This window comes from Euleptes europaea, chromosome 18 (genome assembly GCF_029931775.1).
Source record: "Euleptes europaea isolate rEulEur1 chromosome 18, rEulEur1.hap1, whole genome shotgun sequence".
NCBI lineage: Eukaryota > Metazoa > Chordata > Lepidosauria > Squamata > Sphaerodactylidae > Euleptes > Euleptes europaea.
This window is the reverse complement of record NC_079329.1, coordinates 7686640-7707775: the sequence shown is the minus strand read 5'-3', so window position 1 is coordinate 7707775 and position 21136 is coordinate 7686640. Positions and strand designations below refer to the sequence as shown.

Genomic DNA, 21136 nt, shown 5'->3' with positions numbered 1-21136 from the left:
AAAAAAGGGGGTGCATTAATAGAATTCTTTCCTGGATGGACTTGAACGTCAGGTCTTTGGTGCCCGAAAAGTCTCACCGTCTCCTGACATGGCAAAGGATCCAGGAGAGACTGTGCTACGTAAAGTTAACGCAGGAGAGTCTTAACTTCTCCTGCTGATGTGAACGTCCGTCGCCTTCTCTATCTGAATCCTGGACCAAAGAGTTTCCCCCCTCCCCGAAACTAGCCAGCAGAACAAGCTCTCGTCTTAATTTTCATGCCCTAAGTGTTCTTAAAATGGAGCTGCTATCCGGCACTTAGTCCCAAGAACGCGGATCTTAAAATGCAGAGTCAGGGTTAAGCTACTGTGTGCCATAAGGTCAGTAAATGGCCATCCAAAGGTGTGAGAGACAGCAATATACCCCCTTGGCACCCTCTCCTTTCTCAGGGCATCTCTCCAAACTGTGAATGAAAATTGACTTCTCTGCCATGGCTGCCGTTTCCCAAGAAATTCTGGGAATTGCTCCGTGGGAAGGATTTTTGACAGCAGACCGATCACAAATAGACCGGGGAAGAATAGTTGCGGCTTCAACAGATCGAGGCAAAGACCATTTTAGGAGGGCCTCACCCATAACGTTCCAGATTAAGGAGGAAATCTCCATGCAGTAGAAAAGTCAGGACAGTAGAAAAACACATTTTAGATGGGGCTTTTTTAGGTATCTCCCCCACGCCTTTTTATTGAGCGAGTCCAAACTAACCCGAACTCATCAGATCTCAGAAGCTAAGCAGGGTCAGCCCTGGCCAGTATTTGGAAGAAAGACCACCAAGGAATACCAGGATCATGACTTGGAGGCAGGCAATGGCAAACCACCCCTCAAAGTCTCTTGCTTGGAAAAACCCCACAGGTTCACCATAGGTCAGCCATGACTTGACTGCAACAACAAAACAAAAAAATCAGTCAGGGCTCTTCATTGTCAAAAACTGGGTTTATCAAACACGATTCAGGTTACATTCTGGTCCTGAAAATTTATTTTTTGTTTTATTCTAATATTTTAAAAGCCCCCTTCCAAATTGCAGAATGCATTTATATTGAAAAGAAAATTCAATATTTTCCTTGTCTGGACAAAAATCCTCAAAGGCTCACGTTGTCCCCCAAAGGGAGGATTTCCCCCCTTGCTTTTCAGTAATTTTAAAATGTAACTGATTTCAAGAACTCGTAATAAATTTGTTGATTTGTGTTGATGACAGAAAAATGAAATTTCTCAGATAAACATTCATAAACGAAGGATGGCTTGTCATCCAGGCTGACATTTTAGTGATATTTTCATGCCCTGTGTTGTTATTATAAGGTCAGAACCATGTTTGATAATATGAGGCGCTGCCAACCTACTTCTCATTATCCTGGGATAACACATCACGTGAACAGTATCAGATTTGTTCTACATTTCATACATGTAGCTATATGAAAGAAGGAAAGTTGTTTTTTATATGCCAATTTTCTCTACCTTTTAAGGAGAATCAAACCGGCTTACAATCTTCCCTTCCTCTACCCACAACAGACACCCTGTGAAGTAGGTGGGGCCGAGAGAGTTCTGAGAGAACCGCGACTGGCCCAAGGTCACCCAGCTGGCTTCTTGTGGAGGAGTGGGGAATCCAGTCTGGTTCTCCAGATTAGAGTCCGCCGCTCATGTGGAGGAGCGGGGAACCAAACCCGGTTCTCCAGATTAGAGTCCGCTGCTCCTAACCACGCTGGCTCTCAGAAAGGCATTCTGTAGAGTTCGTCAGTGCCTGAAACTCAACCTGATCTCACCAGCGTCAGAGCATCTGCTTGGCATGCAGAAGGCCCCGAGTTCTGTCCCTGGCATCTCCAGTCAAAATGACCTGGCAGTCGATGATGTGGAAGACCTAGGACCCTGGACAGCAGCTGCCACTCAGAGTAGACAATATCCACCTTGATTGACCAAAGGCCTAACTCAGTAGTAGGCAACTTTGGTCATTTATGCATGGGTACTTTCACTCACGTTCATACACACACCCTGGTCTGTCTCAGTTGTTCCTTGGAGTCATGCATGAGTTTTCCATCCAGCCCTCACAAATCCGGGACTTCCCGTTCCTCTGTTAACCCAATTCTTCCCTCTTCCCTGAGCTAACCCCGGGTGAAATCCCCGTGCATAAGACAAAGCGGGGGACACGCAAGCTTGGTTTCTCTCACAGCCAATTACAAAGCAGCGTGTAAAGAAGCGGGGATTCAAATGCTTCCCGCAAGCTCTTTCTGAGCAGAAAGGCTTTTAGAAACTGAGGCTTGGCTTTCACCCTGCCCCCTCCTTTCAGATTGCTCCATTTTTTTTGTTTTTAAAATGCCTTTTTATGCAGCAATTGGGTTTAGGGGGGGTTTCCTCTCACAGTAAGCACTACAAAGCCAATTACAAAGCAGCATTTAAAGAGGGGGGACTTGATTTGAGCTTGGAGACTGCTGGTGCAAAGACTCCCAACAGGAAAGTGTGGGTCTCGCAAGCAACCAACCTCAGCTAAAACTCCCATGCATAAACAACCTTTGGTGTGTCTGTGCAGAAACGAGAGAATCAACAGGCAACCGATGATAATCAAGCTGCACTTATAGAACTGTTGGAGAATACTTCAAAAGTAGCCGGTATGGGGTGGGGTAAATCGGGGAAGTGGTACTGGGGAAGGAGGCAGGGGTTCATTTTTTCTGCTTCCCTGATCGAAATCCTTTCTCACGTTAAGGCTCTTTAAGGGGTGGGTGGGAAATATAGATGCTCTAATATGCACATCTTTCCCCTACTGGGGAAAGCCCAGGTGGGGAATTTTCAATTGAGTAAACAGTACGGGGGGATTTAACCCTCCCTCTTTCCCCCGTGACCCCATTTCATGTTTTTCCCCCCTCTCGGTGGCTTTGGGGGACAAATCACACATCTGAGGATCCAGTCATGGAACATCAACATCAAGGGTAGCTTGAATGGAACACTATTTTTCCCAGGGAAGTCTCGGGTTGTCAGTAGCTTATGCTTTGGCCTTTTGGTTGGGTTTTCCTCTTGCACCAACAGCTTCACCCCTAGCCTGGGTGTTGCTCCTTCTCCCGCACCCCCCCCACCTCCAAAATCAAACCCAGCCCTTCTGGGTGCCACAATAGACTGGTGGTGAAGCGTTTTAACTGGGTGTTGAGATGTGTAGCCCCCCCCCTTTCCAGGTTTAAGGTGGACATTGTTTGTGTGGTCTAATTTCAGTTCCTACTTTGCCTCTTCAATGGTAGAAAGCAAAAAGGGGACAATGAGTGGTACAATTTGCAGGTCGTTCAGGATGATGAAGAAGAGTTGGCTTTTATATGTCGACTTTCTCTACCACTTAAGGGAGAATCAAACCAGCTTACAATCGCCTTCCCTTCCCCATCCCACAACAGACACCCTGTGAGGTAGGTGGGGCTGAGAGGGTGTGACTCGCCCAAGGTCACCCAGCTGGCTTCGTGTGTAGGAGTGGGGAAACCAACCCGGTTCACCAGATTAGCGTCCGCCGCTCATGTGGAGGAGTGGGGAATCAAACCCGGTTCTCCAGATCAGATTCCACCGCTTCAAACCACTACACTCTGGATCCCTTCCCAATCCCACTTGTGCACGTCTACACAGGGGAAGCCTCCCCCCCTTTGGTTTTCCCATCTTCGGAACGGCCACAACGCAGACCCAAGCAAGAGAAGAGTCGTGGAAGTTGTCACCTTTTTATTTCACCCACCACAAGGAGCCGCTCCGCCCTCCTGGCATCAAGAGCTGGCCAGCGGCAGAGGTACGTGGGTCGGGGGGGAAGGGCTGCGGGTGACCTTCAGAGACCGGCAGTACAGGACGGGCTCTTTGCCCAAACCCAGGCGGTACTGCCACCAATACAGCTTCTGCCTGGGCTGCAGGATCACCCGCAAGGGCTCCTCTTCCTCGGCCGCTTCCTCCCATTCTTCCTGCTCCGTTTGCAGCCCCATCCCGCCGTGAGCCGCAGGGAGCGAAAACTGAGACCGCAGAAGGGAGCCGGTCAAAGCCTCGGGATCCAGAGAGCCGGAGGTGGGGAGCTTCCGGCCTAAGGCCGTCTTGGAATAGCCCACTTTCCGTGTGATTTCGTGGCTGCTGGGCATCGGGAGGTCGGTGGCGTTGGAGATGAGTTTCAAGCACTCCCAGACTCCAAAGGCAGGCCCATAAATGACAGCCAAGCCACCGGGGAGGAAGGAGGCCACGTCGGGGTGGATGGAGAAGACCTCTTCGTGTCCGGCTGTGGACAGCAGGTAGCCACGGAGGCCGTTTTCCGCATCCATCCTGAAGCAGGCGAGGCGAGCGGGGTCAGACCCGTAATAATATAGTCCATCCTTAAACGCGGGCTCCAAACCGACCTCCTTGGCTGAGCTTCCGGCGGCCAAGTCGGTCACGGAGAGGACCACGCCGCGGTTCAGGAAGAAGATGAAGAACCGGCCTTCGCAAAAGGCGTAATGGTCGCCCCCTCGGCAGCTGGGGTGCAGCGGGAGGGCACTGGTGGGGGGTTCTGAGCTCAGGTCCAGGACTTTGGAGAACGCATCCCCTCGCAGGAGGTATATGGCCGAACTGGAGGGATCCCCCACGTAGTGGTCCCCACCACGACAGGCAGGGTGCAGCTCCCACACCTTGATATCCTGGCCCGAGCGGAAGTCAAGAGCTTGGAGGAAGCAACCCAGGTCCGAGCGGACGATGAAGGCACCGTGGCGGGTGGCAAAGATGTCTGTGCCGGGAGAGTCCCTCCGGGAGGCGATAGTAGCCATGGAGTTCTGCAGTCAGGGGTGGGGAGGAGACACAGCAAAAGGTTCCTATCAATAGTTAGGCATGACAGCTAAATGGAGCCTCCAGGTTTAGCGGTAGTATATCCCTGAATAACATATATAGTTCTGTCTTTTTAAAAAAAGTCTGCACAACTCACGCAGGTTTTGCAAGTTTATGAGATAGTCAGGAAAGGGAAGTCCCATCAGGGCCCACTTGGGCCCCCTCTTTTGGAAACAGTAATTTCAAGATGCATAGTTCACATGCATTCAGGGGTATCTTTGCGACATAGAAGCTAAAAGACTGATTTTTAAAAAAATACATATATATGAAAGACATGATTCTCATGAAATCTGAATTTTCTGCATTGTTGTAGGAATAATATCAAGCAAACTACACCTAAGGTAGATACAAATGTTAAAACTGTATCACTTAGTTATTCCCTGTTGAATGTGTGAACAGTCTACATTGCCTCTAAGGAGATACAGGAAAGGGGTTTTCATTTTTTAAATCTGTAACAGGTCATCCCTTCCGACTCTTCTCGATTCTATGTATTCATGTTGGTCCAAAGCAGAACAAACTATGTAAATCCTTGTATTAGGAACAACCAAAATAACATCAAACAATGTGCAAGCTTTTGGGTCCTACAGAAATCTTCAGCTTGGATCCAATGGGACATTTCCTGCATTGAGCAGGGGGTTGGACTAGATGGCCTGTATGGCCCCTTCCAACTCTATGATCCACACATGCAAAGTACCTTTGGGGATGCAATCAGCAGAGGATGGTCATCTATGTGTAAACGTGTATAAAAACCCTCTTCTAGCTGCTTTCCAATACCTCCAGTGTGGGGCATCCAATCCTAACCCCTAGGCAGTGATCCTCAATGCTTTCCATTTTGCCATGGAAGCTTGCCGAGTGATTGTGGGCCAGCCTCACTCTGCCGAACCTACCTCACAGGGTCGTTGTCAGGATGAAATGGAAATGCAGAGAGGGCTGTAAATCACTTTGGGTCCCGGCAGAAGCAGCAGTATATAAACAAAGCAAGTGAAATAAATATGTAAACAGGAGACGGACAGACATGGCCCCCAGGATTTCTAACTGCAGAGTCCCCTCATCTAAAAAGGTGTGCAAGCACCGGGTCATTCCTGACCCATGGGGTGACGTCACATCCCGACGTTTACTAGGCAGACTTTGTTTATGGGGTGGTTTGCCAGTGCCTTCCCCAGTCATCTTCCCTTTACCCCCAGCAAGCTGGGTACCCCTCATCTAGGGAAACGCAAAAACCGGAGCAGGAGAGGCACAGGAAAGTTAGCACTTTTATTCCCAGTTCTACAAAAAGCAAGTTTAAATTGTACGAGTACAACGGAGGGCAGCTTTGCCAGCCAGGCCTCTTGGAGATGGGTGGGGTTATCTTCATGGGTGGGTGGGTGGGGGGGAGAAAGTGGAGATCACTGGATTGGAGAAAGTATGAGGCCATTTATGCCTGCGAGGTTTTGCCTTGGATGTGCTGCTCTCTCGATGCACATTTTCCCCATCCCCAAAACTCAAAAATAAGCCCCCGTGTAGAGTTTGGAGAATCTGGATGGGGAAAATGTGCATCTAGAAAGGGGCAAATCCAAGGCAAAACCTTCCATGCATAAGCGGCCCGAGTCTCCTATTGCTGAATTTGGGACAAGAGCAGTTCCATACGAAAAGCTTCCTCCAAGTTTGCAAAAAAACAAACAACCCCCCCAAACCTTCCACCCCGTTCCTCCTGCAGACAGGGACCCCAAGCCTCATTTAAATAAAAGTTGCAATTTACAAGAGAAAATGCAATTTACAAGAGAACATTATCCTGGCCGAGGAAAGTGGGGCACCTCCATCCTGAGCTGGGAAATAAACGGGTGGGGGGATTTTTTTGTTAGGGGGGGAGCCTGAATTCTCTGGGTCACCTCTCCTGGGCTTCTGCATCCTCTCGCTCAGCCCCAGGGCTTACATCTGAGGCCGGTGCTCGGCCCTTTTCCGACGGGTCGGACCCAGCCCCTCCAAGCCCAACAGGCTGCCACGAGAGCGCCTCTGAGCACGCGCAGAGTGCTTTTCTCCCCGCTACTCGATGTCCCCCTTCATGCATCCAGAATGCGGGGCGGGGTTGCACAGGATCGCCAGCCTGATACTGGACTGAGCCCGTAGCGTTTTGCAAACCCTCCATGTAGGGTTGCCAACCTCCAGGTATCAGCTGGAGACCTCCCGCTATTACAACTGACCTCCAGCCGCCAGAGATCAGTTCCCCTGGGGAAAATGGCCGCTTTGGCCATCGGACTCTATGGCATCAGTAAGTTAAAAAAATCAATTTTTTTGTGAAAATCAATTTTCAATGGGATCATTTAAAGGACATTCTTTGATCTAATCCCTTATTAGTACTTTGTATTAATTTTATATTAGGTATTGATTTAATAATATTGGATAGGATAAGAACAGGTTAAAAATAATATCGGGATTAGCTTCGTTAGCAAAAGTTTATACAATTTATTTCTAGATGGAAGAGGGAGAGGGGGGAGTCGTTTTGCGGTCAAATTAGCGATATTATTTGTTTTTTTTAATTTTTATTATTACTATTTAGTATTGGATGCTGTTTTTATGTTGATATATTAAATGAAGAAAATTTAAAAAAATTTTTTTTTTAAAAAGGACTCTATGGCCTCGAAGCCCCTCCCCAAAACCTCCCGCCGGGGGGGGGGAAGAGGGACCCGGCAACCCTCCCTCCAGGTCACCTCCCCACCCCACCCCACCCCCGGCCCCAAGCAAGCAAGCAAGCAAGCTCTAGCCCCGGCTGGCCCCTTGCAACCCGCCCCCAACGGCAGGGAAGGGGGTTGGGGGGGGGGCGCGCGCGCATTCCCGTCCCGCCCCCCCCCCTTCCCGCACCTGGGAGCGCGCGGAGACGACCCTCGCCGGCCTTTTGCAAGCTGCGTCAACGGGCGGCGGCGGCGGCGGCCTCGGGTGCGCGCGCGCGCGCTCGAGGCTGCGGGGGCGGGCCGGCCCGCTCCGGCTCCTCCCCGGGGGAAGAGCATCCCATTGATTGCAGGGGACCTCGAAGAGGGGGGCTCCGGTTTGGCTGGCACTTCGATCGTGCGAGCAGGCCCCCTCCGCGTTTCTAATCGTGGAAAACGTTTGGGGCTGCGGCCCCGTGCTCCCTTAATTTGGGATCCTTCCCAGTGGGTCGCCCTGTGTTAGTCTGGCTGCAGTAGTAGAGAAGGGCCAGAGTCCAGGAGCACCTGAAAGACTAACAAGAATATTTTCTGGCAGGGTAGGAGCTTTCGGGAGCCACAGCTCACTTCTTCAGGTACCTGAATGTATCTAAATGTATTTAAATGTATCTAAATGTAGAAAAGGGCAAGAGACCAGTAGCACCTTAAAGACTAACAACAATATTTTCTGGCAGGGTAGGAGCTTTCGAGAGCCACAGATTACTTCTTCAGGTACCTGAATGTATCTAAATGTATCTAAATGTATCTAAATGTAGAAAAGGGCAAGAGACCAGTAGCACCTGAAAGACTAACAAAAATATTTTCTGGCAGAGTATGAGCTTTCGGGAGCCACAGCTCACTTCTTCAGGTATCTGAATGTATCTAAATGTAGAAAAGGGCAAGAGACCAGTAGCACCTTAAAGACTAACAAAAATATTTTCAGGCAGGGGATGAGCTTTCGGGAGCCACAGCTCACTTCTTCAGGTATCTGAATGTATCTAAATGTAGAAAAGGGCAAGAGACCAGTAGCACCTTAAAGACTAACAAAAATATTTTCTGGCAGAGTATGAGCTTTCGGGAGCCGCGGCTCACTTCTTCAGGTATCTGACTGTATCTAAATGTAGAAAAGGGCAAGAGTCCAGGAGCACCTTAAAGACTAAATATTTTCTGGCAGGGGATGAGCTTTCATAAGCCACAGCTCACTTCTTCAGGTATCTGAATGTATCTGAATGTACCTAAATGTATCTAAATGTAGAAAAGGGCAAGAGTCCAGGAGCACCTTCAAGAAGAACACAAATATTTTCAGGCAGGGTGTGAGCTTTTGTGAGCCACAGCTCACTTCTTCAGGTATCTGAATGTGTCTTCTACTTTTGGAATTTACTGGCCTATGTTTGTATCTTGATGACTGCATATTTTATGTACCTTCTGTAACAATTGTAATATTACTTATGCCTTTAAAGGTTTTTCATTCATTCATTCATCTGAATGTATCTAAATGTAGAAAAGGGCAAGAGTCCAGTAGCACCTTAAAGACTAACAAAAATATTTCCTGGCAGGGGATGAGCTTTTGTGAGCCACAGCTCACTTCTTCAGATACAGCTAGAATGTGAATCCATCTGTCTTTAAGTAGAGGAGAGTGAATTCGGACAAGCATTAGTATGTAAATGTTAACAGTATGTCAGTGTGAATGGCAGGCATGATAGGATTCGGTGTGGTATGCAGAAGAGTCTGTGATGTCCAGGGGAGAGATGGGTGTGGAGAAATCAGCATTGGTAATGAGCCATGAATGCAAGGTCTTTATTCTGATTTGGTTGGCACTTATATCGTGTGATCATTCCATCTGCATTTCTAATCTTGGAAAACGTTTGGTGCTAACTACTATTTTAGTTAGTGAGTTATAGAAACAAGTTTTATTACTTTTCTATTTTACTGTTAATAATGTAATTTTTGAAACTGTTTAGTCTTCGGAAGTCTGGTGATGGGTCACTATTTAAGGTGGGTGGAGGGTCAAAAGGGTATTTTTTGTTTTTTGAACTTTATAACTTTGTAACTATGAATGTAGGAGCCCCGTGGCGCAGAGTGTTAAGCTGCAGTACTGCAGTCCAAAGCTCTGCTCACCTGAGTTCGATCCCGACAGAAGTTGGTTTCAGGTAGCCGGCTCCAGGTTGACTCAGCCTTCCATCCTTCCGAGGTCGGTAAAATGAGGACCCGGCTTGCTGGGGGTAAAGGGAAGATGACTGGGGAAAGCACTGGCAAACCACCCCGTAAACAAAGTCTGCTTTGGAAATGTCAGAATGTGACGTCACCCCATGGGTCAGGAATGACCCGGTGCTTGCACAGGGGACCTTTACCTTTACTTACTTAACTATGAATTAGAGCATATAATTGATACTCTTTTGTATTTTGTTTTTATTATTGTAGTTTGTTTTGTTTTATGTTATAAAAATTAAAAAAAATATTTAAAATGTCTCCCCTCAGCCGCCTTCTTTCCAACTAAACAGCCCTAAGCGTCTTAACTGCTCCCCACAGGACAGTTGCTCTAGTCCCCTAGTCATTTTGGTTGCTCTTTTCTACAGAGAGAGGTTGCTCTTTTCTACAGAGAGAGGCTGTAGAGTGCAGGATATAATAAGGCCCTGATTTTAAGCTCTCTCCTCCAGAAAAACTCCCCGCAGACAGAAATCTAGCCCAGTTTTCTCCCTGATGGATTAGATTTCTTCCTACGGGCAGATTGAGGGGTGTTATTTTAAGATGCCTCTCTCCCTTACAGCCATTGTGCTCTCACGGTGAAATAGACACAGGTCCATGCATCCCTTTAAGGCTGCCATGTTTAACTTGGTAATTATCAGTGTCCTTTGGGAATTTTTTTTTTTTAAATGGCAGCTCTTATTTATGGGGAGGGGAAGCATAGTAACAAATAATCAGAAACAAATTATGGTGGCTTCCTTCCTCATGTTTTCCCCCCTCTCCCCCATACAAACAAATCCTCAGTTTAAATTAAAGCTAAGAGTTTTATTAAACTCTTTGTGCACATGGCCAAAACCACAAAAGTCCACACAGCTTCACCACGAAATCTTGCATTGGTCTTCCACTGAGATAAAAGAGAGCTGGAAAGGGCTGAGGTTCAGGACGAAGGCGGCAGGGGGATCCCACAGGGTGGATCAGAGCTCCGGGTGACCTTAATCTCCCTGCAAAACAAGACGGCGTCTTTGCCAAGGCCTAGTCGGTACTGCCACGTGTAGGCCACCTCATCGGGTTGCAATGTGAGTTCCAGGGTTGTCTCTTCCTCCCGGGCCTCTTCCCATTCCTCTTGGTCCGTGCCGAGGCCCATCCCTCCGTATTGGGACGGCAGCGCAAACTGGGCCTTGGCCAGCGCCACGATAACAGAGCCTGGCTCGGGGGAATCCCGAAGAGGCGCCGTCCAACCCCGCCCGACGTCAGCCAGCTTCCCCTTATCGTAGCCCACCTTCCGGGACACTCTGTGCGACTTGGTGGCAGGAAGGTCGGAGTAGTTGTGGAGGGTCGCCAGCAACCCCCAACCCCCAAACGCAGCCCCCTTGGCGAGGCCGAGACCCCCTGGCAGGAAGCCGAGGATATCGGGGTGCAACGTGAAGAAGCTTCCGCTGAAGTTATCCCACAGATGCCAGTAGAGGTAGCTACGGACGCTTCCCAGTTTCTCCTGGGACCACCGGTGTCCTGGGTGCGGGCCTGGAGCTGGTTCTCCGGTGGCCAAGTCTTTGACGGCCATCCACGTTCCCTGGCTCAGAATGACGACGAAGCCTCCGGTGACAGCAAAATAGTGCTGCCCTCCGCAGCAGCTGGGGTGGAGGTTTCGGGCCGGCCCGCTGGACCCGAGACTGAGGTCTTGGGCCTCTGTGAACTTGTTGCCCGTGATGATGTAGATGGCGTCACGCCAACGGGAGCTGAAATAGTGTTTGCCACCACTCACAGAAGGGTGCAGGGGCCGTAGCTCAGCACAGGGTGAGGTAGGCACACCGGGCAGGAGGAGGTAGCAGTTGAGGTCGGGGCGGACGGCCACATCTCCGGCTCTGGTGCTGAAAATGTGGATGTCGGGAACTTTCTTGCTCGGGACCATCGCCGCCGAGGCCTTGGTGGGGCACACGAGGGAAAGCAGACGCGGAGAATGAGCGAGAGAAGAAGAAGAGTTGGTTTTTAAATGCCAGTTTTCTCTACCTTTTAAGGAAAATCAGATCGGCTTACCACCTCCGTCCCGTCCTCTCTCCACAACTGACCCCTTGTGAGTTGGTGAGGCGGAGAGGGTTCTGAGAGAACTGTGACTAGCCCAAGGTCACCCAGCAGGCTTCGTGTGGAGGAGCTGGGAATCGAACCCAGTTCACCAGATTATAGTTCGCTGCTCATGTGGAAGACTGAGGAATCAAACCTGGTGTTCCGGATTAGAGTCCACCGCTCTTAACCACTACACCATGCTGGCTCATGCCTCACCTGTACAGAATCAACTACTCCTTCCATCCCCTTGTTTGTTAAAATCACACAGAAACACATACACACACACCAGGGCTATCAAGCCTCCCATAGTAGCAAGGGGGGGGGGGAGAGAAATGGTTTTACCATAGAGTTTCCGGCAATTCCTAGAGTTACCTATCACTTCTGGGTTTCCCCCAGAAGTGATGTAGAGACACTGCCAACCTTGTGTCCCCCCTGCCAACCTTGTGCCCCCCCCCAGGTCCCTGCCCCTAACCTTCCCACCGGTAGCCAGGCCCAGCTTGACTACCTTAACACACGCATATACACACTTCTTACAGTGCAATCCTATGCCGCGTTACGCCAGTCTGTTATCCTCCATAAAAAGAAATTGCAAAGGAGTTAAAATTAGCATCTTTCTATAAACATAGTAATAACGCCAAAGTTTAAATCAAGAGCAGGGACTTGTGTATCACTACCTGGCATTTTTGGTAAAATACCAGTGCTCAGTCTTGTAAATATATCCAGCCGTGTGTAGTTCAACCTGCCCAATAGGAACCTGAAAGGCTGCCACCTTTCTGCTCTGCAAGATGAAGAGTTCAGTGAAACCGGCAAGCCTGCATACTCTTTCCTCCATCCTGAAGGTAGTCTAAGAAAACAATGCTCGCTTTATAAATCTCCACTGCTGTGGAGACTCACTCATCGGCCACCGCGCACTGAATTGCCCCATCCTTCAATCACTCCAGCCGGATTTAGGCTTGCGCTCCAGAATGGAGCTTTCTCATCAGGTTCCCAATGCAAAAAGAAAAGAAAAGAAGAGAAAAAAGAGATAATTTCCCTCTCATTTTTGCCAGTTAAGTGCTGAGTACCCCTTTACCAAAGACGGCTACTGTTATTTTTATCTTGTCAGAGCTCCTGAGCCTGGAACAGCTGCAAAACAGGCAAAAAAGTACAGTGGTGTCTGCCCGCCCTGCTGAGAGGGAAAAAGCTTTACCTCTTGAATTCCTGCCTGTCGTGCAGCTCTTAAACGCCCAGGCGCCTCGGAAAGAAATGTGGCCAACCCGTGTGGCTAATGTTTTGCAATCCTTCCCAGCTTTGTTATCCTAGCTCCCCCCCCATCCCTCCTTGCAACCCGCCACACTTCTCACAGCTCTTACTCCTGGTTGTAGCACACGATAGAAGTCGCCTCTTTACGCAAGTCAAACAGGCTTGTTTACGTCCGTGACACCGCTTTCTCCCATTTCAACTGGCCCCGCCTTTGGCTCCTCCCAACCCCTTAGATGTGAAGGTAAACACCCCTTGCCAACAGCTGGCCCATCCTCTCCCCCTAATGTGCAAAGGAATACCCATAGGCCGATGGAAGGAGCTCTGCTCTCTCCCTCCCTCCTCTCGAGAAAAGGGGCTTCTTATCACTTCTTATCTGCCTGGTTCACCTGGCAGAGAGTTGCTATCTGTGCTCTCCACGCGGCTCGTCCCTTACTCATGAGAGATGCCATCTGTTGAGCTGAACGTTCCTTGAACCTGCCATTTCCTTAACATCTGGTCACAAATTAACACTTGTTTCTGAATTACATTGGCGCCATGTTTCACTCCTGCATGTGAAAAGTGCAGTCCAGCCGCAGCCGGCTTATGGAGACCCAGTTCCCAGTACCCGCGCCCGAGGTGTGCTTTGAAGAATAAGAGCAGTCTACCTGTGAAGTCTACCTGATGCAAATCTGCCTGAATTCATCTGGGCCTCCCTCCTCTGTGGACAGATCAGGCTGCTACCGCTCTGCACTGCAATGATCCAATTGTACCCAGTGCAGAGGCGCAAGGCCTCGTTCATACATGCAGGAAAAAGAGGCAGCAGAACGGACTGCACGACCAGACCACAGGTCGCATTTTGCAATACTTTCCTGTGTCCGAACTCCCTGCAAATAGAAAAATAGCATGAACTTAGTACAGGTTGAGTATCCCTTATCTGGAAAACCAATATCCAAAATACCTCCAAATCCAAAACTTTTTGAACGCCCACAAAGGGGAATAAAATGGCACGTGTGCAGGCTGGTCGCGCCAATGGCAGGTTCCTCACAATGCACAAAATTATTTAAAATTTTGTAGAAAATTACCTTCAGGCTCTGTGTATAAGGTATGTATAAAACATAAATGAATTTTGTGTTTAGACTTTGATCCCATCCCCAGATATCTCAAGTATGCAAATATTCCAACATTTGAAATCTGAAACACTTCTGGTCCCAAGCATTTCGGATATGGGATACTCAACCTGTATGACTTTTATCCTTGCTGTGCTAGTTTTCTACTTGCATGGATTGTTTTATAATGCAAAGAAGTATTCAGAACTGGAATCCAGTCTGAGTAGGGTTGCCAGGTCCCTCTTCGCCACCGGTGGGAGATTTTTGGAGCAGGGCCTGAGGAGGGTGGGTTTTGAGGAGGGGAGGGACTTCAATGCCATAGGGTCCAATTGCCCAAGCAGCCATTTTCTCCAGGAGAATTGATCTGTATCGGCTGGAAATCAGTTGTTATAGCAGGAGATCTCCAGCTAGTACCTGGAAATTGGCAATCCCATTCCACCTCCAAATCTATGGGGATCCTGTCCAGTGGCTTCTTGCTTAAAAAAAACCTGGGGCCTGCTCCATCTTGCTGGAACAACAAGATTGGCTGCTCCACCCCTTTCAGAAGTTAGGATCTTCAGGAACATCCCATGATATTACATCAGTTCTGCCAGCGACTGAAACTCGTATGCAAGAAGTGATACATAATCCAGTTTTTAACCTACTCTGTATACAGGAGAGCAATTTCCCATCGACCTTCTCAGTCTTCTTCAGGAGGCGGCAGGATGTCTTCATCCTTTGGCTCGAAGTTCCCCCTTAGCTTGATCCCAAATTTCTCGCGCAGTACGGCTAGGATCTCAGAGCTTTGCAGGACCGTCTCTGTTCGCTTCTCCTTCACAGTGGAGATGAGACGCCATCCCATATAGGTAAGGCGGCTGCCATCTTCCTTCTGCAGGGAGCAGAAGGACTTACAGGCGAAGATGGAACTGGGTGAAGTCTGGTGGTAGAGGCACATGCCAGTAAAATCATCCAGCTTCTTCTCCTGGAGGGTGAATTGATACAAAGGTCTTCCTTGCTCACCGGGAACATCCCTTCGCTCCAAAACCCAAACCCCCTCCTTGTTCCCCAGCCAGAATATACCCCCTTCTTGAACGTGTTCTGTGTCTGGCTTCAACTCCAGAGGGTCCAGAAAGCCTTCGCCGAAACCAACGTCGCAGAGAAACGAGCGTCCGTCCAACTGGACCCAAATCACCATATGGTCCAAAGGGGGTCCGTAGCGCCCCGTGAAGCGGTTCCGGACACGACCGGCCACGGCCTTGGCACAAAATCCCAGCGTCTGCAGCAGCCACAGGAACAGCCCGTTCAGCTCGAAACAGAAGCCGCCCCGGTGGCGTCGGACAATCTTGTCGTAGAGAAGGGGCAACGCCAAGGCGATCGGCTCCTGGCAGTGGATGCTGAGGCTCTCAAAGGGCACGGAGAGGAGATGGCAGCGGTGGAGACGGTGCAGGGTCTCCAGAGAAGGCTGGGCAGGACCCTGGTACCCGATCCGTAGTAGATACCAGCGAACGTCCATGCTGGGCAGGATGGAGAAACGGGAGAAGGAGTGGACCGGACCACTCAGGAATCTGTGTTTACCCTTTTCCCTCCAGTTCATTAAACCAGCGTGGTGGAGTGGTTAAGAGCGGTGATTTGGAGCGGTGGATTCTGATCTGGAGAACCGGGTTCGACTCCCCACTCCTCCACATGAGCGGCGTAGGCTAATCTGGTGAACTGGATTTTGTTTCCCCACTCCTACACACAAAGCCAGCTGGGTAACTTTGGGCAAATCACACTCTCTCAGCCCCACCTACCTCCCAGGGTGTCTGTTGTGGGGAGGGGAAGGGAAGGTGATGGTAAGCCGGTTTGAGTCTACCTTAAGTGGTAGAAAAAGCTGGCGTATAAAAACCAACTCTTCTTCTTCTCCTACATGTCTTGTGGATCAGGGATCTCTCATTCATCGTTTGCAGTTCAGCCAACGGTATTTCGAGCCCAGGAATCCTGGCTACCATCCCATCCCTCCTTGCTGGCTTAGCTCTTCCTCCTCAAGAGAATGATTCGGCTGGAAATTCTGGCGTTCTGCTGCAGTGGTTTGCCTTGAATGAAGTCGGTAGTTTCACTATAGGAAGCGAAAGGGAGAGGGAGGAAAACAAGGAAACGAGGCATGTCACGTTACCCCTGGGCACTGCAGGGAACCTACCCAATAGCCTCGCTTTCAACTTTATGATGGCACCTTAACCCTTAGAAGCCTCTGGCTGATCGAATCCAAGAGAATATTGGACCAATAGCATGAAACAGTAATGAAATGTGGGATTCTCCCTCTCTCTCTCTCTCTTTGTGTGTGTCTGTAAATGTGCTGTTTTGATTGTGCAACAGCCAGATGTGTATCCTACAAGTTTAAACCAGTTGCATCCAGGAAGCTGTGAAAGCAGCAACTAGTCAACAACCGGGACGCCTCCAGGACCTCTGCCATGACCCCTTGGAGGGAGCCAGTGTCTAGGAATCAGAGGGAGATTAGCACCTGCTATAGGACAGGGTTGGCACAGGGTGGGGGGAGGCAGGAGGTTGGCCTGGCAGTGGTGACCTGAGCTTTTCGCACATCTGCCCAGTTACTGTTAGGCAGGGCTCTGTGTAGGGGTGTGGCACGGACAAGGCACGGTGGTCTATACCCTGCCCCATGAGAGGAACCACTGTATATGTCACCTGAGACACTGACCTTTCTGATTTTAGGTGACTTCTTTCTTGAAAAGTTTAAAAGACATCATTTCCTAAGTTTTCTTTAGGCAGGTAATGAGATGAGAAAAACAAATCCACAAATCTCAACCTGTATTCCTCTAGGAGCTTTTGTGAATCTGAGCTCATGAGGGAAGAAAGACAATTTTAATGATTGAGAAAAAAGCACCAAAGGGACCCAAGCGATCCCTATGGAGAAGACCTGGGGTCTCTATTATCTTCCTGAATCTACAACCCTTTGTGATCACAGGATGAAAAAAGATCACCCAACAAGCTGTCAGGTCCCTATCGCTGCGAATGGTTATGAAGCTGAGGAAACCAAGGTGTGTTGACCCTCATCTTAGAAGGCTTTCAATATTGGCTGGCTCTTCCAGCCTTGGAGACCAGGACCTCCTTGGGAAACATGGGAATCAGGAATAATTTTTGTCCTCTCTCTGATCTCTCTGATCAAGACTCAGGTCTCCAATGGGCAGAAAGTTAAGTAGCAAGACCAGTAGTGGTAAGTAGGAAAGGGACCGAGTGACTGTTCCACCTAGCCATGTGAGGAGGTAAGGAAATTGGGAAAACTGGAACAGCTGACCAAGACCTAGGCTGAGGATTTCTCCACCCATTTCTGCAGGTAATGTAAAGCCTAGATGTGGTCAAAGGCATGAGTCTTTGGTACAAGCCAAAAAACAAGAACATCAACCAGAGACGGCCATAGGGTTTACCCCCTACTTTATGGAGGTATGTATGGAGTCTATTGAATTTTATGACTTCATTTAAATTGTACATTGTTTTGGATGCTTCATTGTATCAGCTGCTTTAAGTCCCTGGAGCAGGAGAAAAGCAGGATAAAAATATTTAAATAAGTACATTGTTATTTCTGTTTTTTCCCCCAAAGAGGAAATTCTAGGTGTTTGCTGTTTTCATATTCTCTCTGGTATCAGAGGAGCATGCCTATTATTTTGGGTGTGGTGGAACACAGGCAGGATGGTGCTGCTGCACTCATCTTGTTTGTGGCTTCCTGGAGGCACCTGGTTGGCCACTGTGTGAACAGACTGCTGGACTTGATGGGCCTTGGTCTGATCCAGCAGGGCCTTTCTTATGTTCTTATGTTCATACTGGAGGGAGAATCCTTGATATTAGCCTATTGAGATTTCCTTAGATATCATTTTCAAGGCATTGTACAGGGTAGGCTTTATCAGAAAGCCTGTAAGAGAAATGGTGACAGTTTTCTTCTTGAGAGAGGGTTAGTGGATGATTGATAAACTACCTGCTTTTTATGCAGGTAATCTGAATTTCAATCCCCAACATCTCCAGTTGCTAGAATATTGAGTTTTAGATGTAATTAGCCAAAGCCAAGTAAACTGTGCTGAGCTAGATCCATCTCTAGTCTGACAATATTGAGAAACATTACCAAAGTCTCTATGACAACTTCATATATTCCCCTGACATCACTGGTAGTTGAGTGAATTTCTGTATATCGACTTTCTGGATATCATCTGGCAAAGTTGGCTGGCCCTCACAGTGGTATTGGCCAGAAACCGGTGGCCTGAGAAACTCCAGTCTAGTTGTTGAAGGTCATCTGACAGAGAAGCCCAAAAGTATGATGGACAAGTCAGATTGTGGCGGGAGCATTTCACCTTGTTGTGTTAATTTTGTAATGTGTTTTACAAATGGCATACATTGTTTTTGTTAATTTATAAAACAATAATTCATGGACTCATAAAATTAATGGATGACATAGAATGAATTGTAGATTGCTTCATAAATATACATAAAAAGGTAAAGGTAAAGGTCCCCTGTGCAAGCACCGGGTCATTCCTGACCCATGGGGTGATGTCACATTCCGACATTTACTAGGCAGACTTTGTTTACAGGGTGGTTTGCCAGTGCCTTCCCCAGTCATCTTCCCTTTGCTCCCAGCAAGCTGGATACTCATTTTAACAACCTCGGAAGGATGGAAGGCTGAGTCATCCTTGAACCGGCTACCTGAAACCAACTTCTGTTGGGATCGAACTCAGGTCATGAGCAGAGGTTTGACTGCAGTACTTCAGCTTACCACTCTGCGCCACAGGGCAGAAATGGCTGACGCGTACCAGGATGGAGTGTTGCGGGTATTGTCTGACTGTGGTATTGTCATGTTGTTGTAGTGCAGTTTACAAACTTTGCAAGTGAATAGAGCCATTATCTCCTAAGCATTGCTATAGGATCCTGCAGGAATGTGTACCAATGGTTTAAATGCATGTGTATGTGTAAAACACTTAGGATTTGAACCCACGTTTGAATACGAACCTGTTTTATCCAATCTGGGGTGCCAATTGTTGCGGGTTAGTGTGTTTTAGCGCTTATGCTTTTAGAATGGACCCCTTTTTGAGAAGAAGTATGTTATTTTATTTAGTTAGACACTTAATAAGCAGGACTTAACTGCTTCTTACCGGAGTAAGCTGTTTTTGAAGTGCGCCAATAAATTATGAAAAGAGACATAAATGTATGTACAGTTTATTTTACACAATGTAGTATATGCATGTAGATGGTTACAAAGTTTTAAAATGTTACAAAGGTTCAGACATTATGAGTCTTGAACATGTTTATGTTGCAAGCATTCTTTTACAATCTTTATGCCTCTATATGAGAGTATAAAACTTTAAAACAGTAATAATATTTCATTTAAGAAATAAAGCAGTTACAGAAATTTTGTAAAATATGGTTAGTGCAATGGATAAGATCCGATATAGTTAAAAGCATTTTAATTTAAAATACACAGAACATCATAAAACATAAGACATACTTCACCTAGTCATGTTATTTGCTAACCTCCCCAGCACAGCAGGGCTTAGTTCTGAATAGTTTCCAATTCATGTTAAGGGTCTTATTCCAAGACACTGAAAGACTGGACAATTCTACCAACTATTTTGTCAGATTGCACAGAGAAGCCATTGAAATTCATAAACATCAGCACAACTTTAACAGAAAAGAGGAGAGTTTAAGAATGAATAAGGCTTGGCTTCCTGCCCTGAAAAACCTCCAGACAAAGACAACATTCAACAATAGCCATACAGATTAGTTTTGGATTACACACATTAACAGATCACTTCAGGATACAATGGTTCCATATTAACATACCATACCCTCATTAGCACATTATCTTGATACTTACAGGACAATACTTTTGCAGGACAATACTCAGCTCAAACCCAACCCCTTTCTGACTATATATTACTCTTCCTACACCCTTGACACTGAGAGACACTGTCCTTCAGTGTTACTACTCTGAAGATGCCTGCCACAGTTGCTGGCGAAACGTCAGGAAAGAAAATTCCAAGACCACGGTTACACAGCCCGGATAACCTACAAGAACCAATGAACTCTGACCGTGAAAGCCTTCGACAATATCATGTTAAGGATATTTAAATCTTTTTGGTCCTTTATGTGTTATTTTAGTATTTTAATGTCTTTGCAATGTATATTTTTGGTGTATGCAAAGGTCAGAGAAATCTCTGGTTCCATGAGTTCATGTCAGAGCCAGACGTTATGAGCCCTTAAAGCATATTTTCAGTCCATTCCAGGACTAAGTTTATGAAACCATAGAGAAATCTCCTAGTGTTCTTAGCCTATGAAAAGGCCTCTGATCTATGTTAGGATCAGGGAGATCTATATGCGTATGCAAAGCTGAAGTAAAAGCTATGCAAAGCTGAAGTCACTCAGCTATCTGCGGCTATGTGAAAGCTTAAATCTGTGCAAATGTTCAAGAGTTCTGTGTAAGACTCTGTTTTGTAGTCTCTCTGATTGTGCCAATATTAAAGAGATCTGTATGTGAACCCTTAGTTCAACGCGAGAGCCTAAAAGCTCCATGGATCTTAATCCATGTATAAAGAGTTCTGTGTAAGAACTGAGTGCAGAGGTTTCCCTGTCAGTTAGGGAAATCTCTGACTCATGCTCTAAGAATGTTCAGAATTCTCTGTTAGCTAGAGAAACATCTGCTGCAAGCTCAGAGAATAAGCTCCTGGTCTCTTCAACTCTTTGAGGGGTTGAAGAGACCTGTGTAAAGGGAGCTATAGGTTTTACAATCTCCATGTCTGTCAGGACTGGGAGGCCTGTACAAGATAGATCTTAGTGAGAACCCATTAATACCTGCTAGCATTAATGAGATCTCAGTGTTACCATATTCAAATATGGAAAGATCTAAACTCTTAGACTCCACACTAAGGTTGATGGATTCTAAGAGTCCCCATCTTATTTATAAGATGGAGAAGTCTGCAGGCATTCAGTTCAGACATCCAGTCCTAGCAAGGGCTGGCTATCTTGAAAAGAATCCCCCTTTAGGGAGATCTCCAGTCTCACAGGAAGACTTGTAAATGTTGGAGAAATCTGTAAGTACCAAGTTCACACAAGGGCTGAATACTTAAAGA

At 47.5% G+C, this 21136-nt stretch overlaps 1 protein-coding gene across 1 annotated transcript; it reads right to left on the bottom strand.

Annotated features, from left to right (window-relative positions):
- Positions 1 to 14733: 14733 nt before the first annotated feature.
- On the bottom strand, positions 14734 to 15546 carry LOC130490107 (arylamine N-acetyltransferase, pineal gland isozyme NAT-3-like). The gene has a single exon (XM_056863906.1). The coding sequence runs from the start codon at positions 15544 to 15546 to the stop codon at positions 14734 to 14736; it is 813 nt and encodes a 270-aa protein (XP_056719884.1).
- Between the last annotated feature and the right edge of the window lie 5590 nt (positions 15547 to 21136).

What these genes read in the sequence shown, in the direction of transcription:
- LOC130490107 (XM_056863906.1), bottom strand. Translation starts at nt 15,546, where the DNA reads ATGGACGTTCGCTGGTATCTACTACGGATCGGGTACCAGGGTCCTGCC.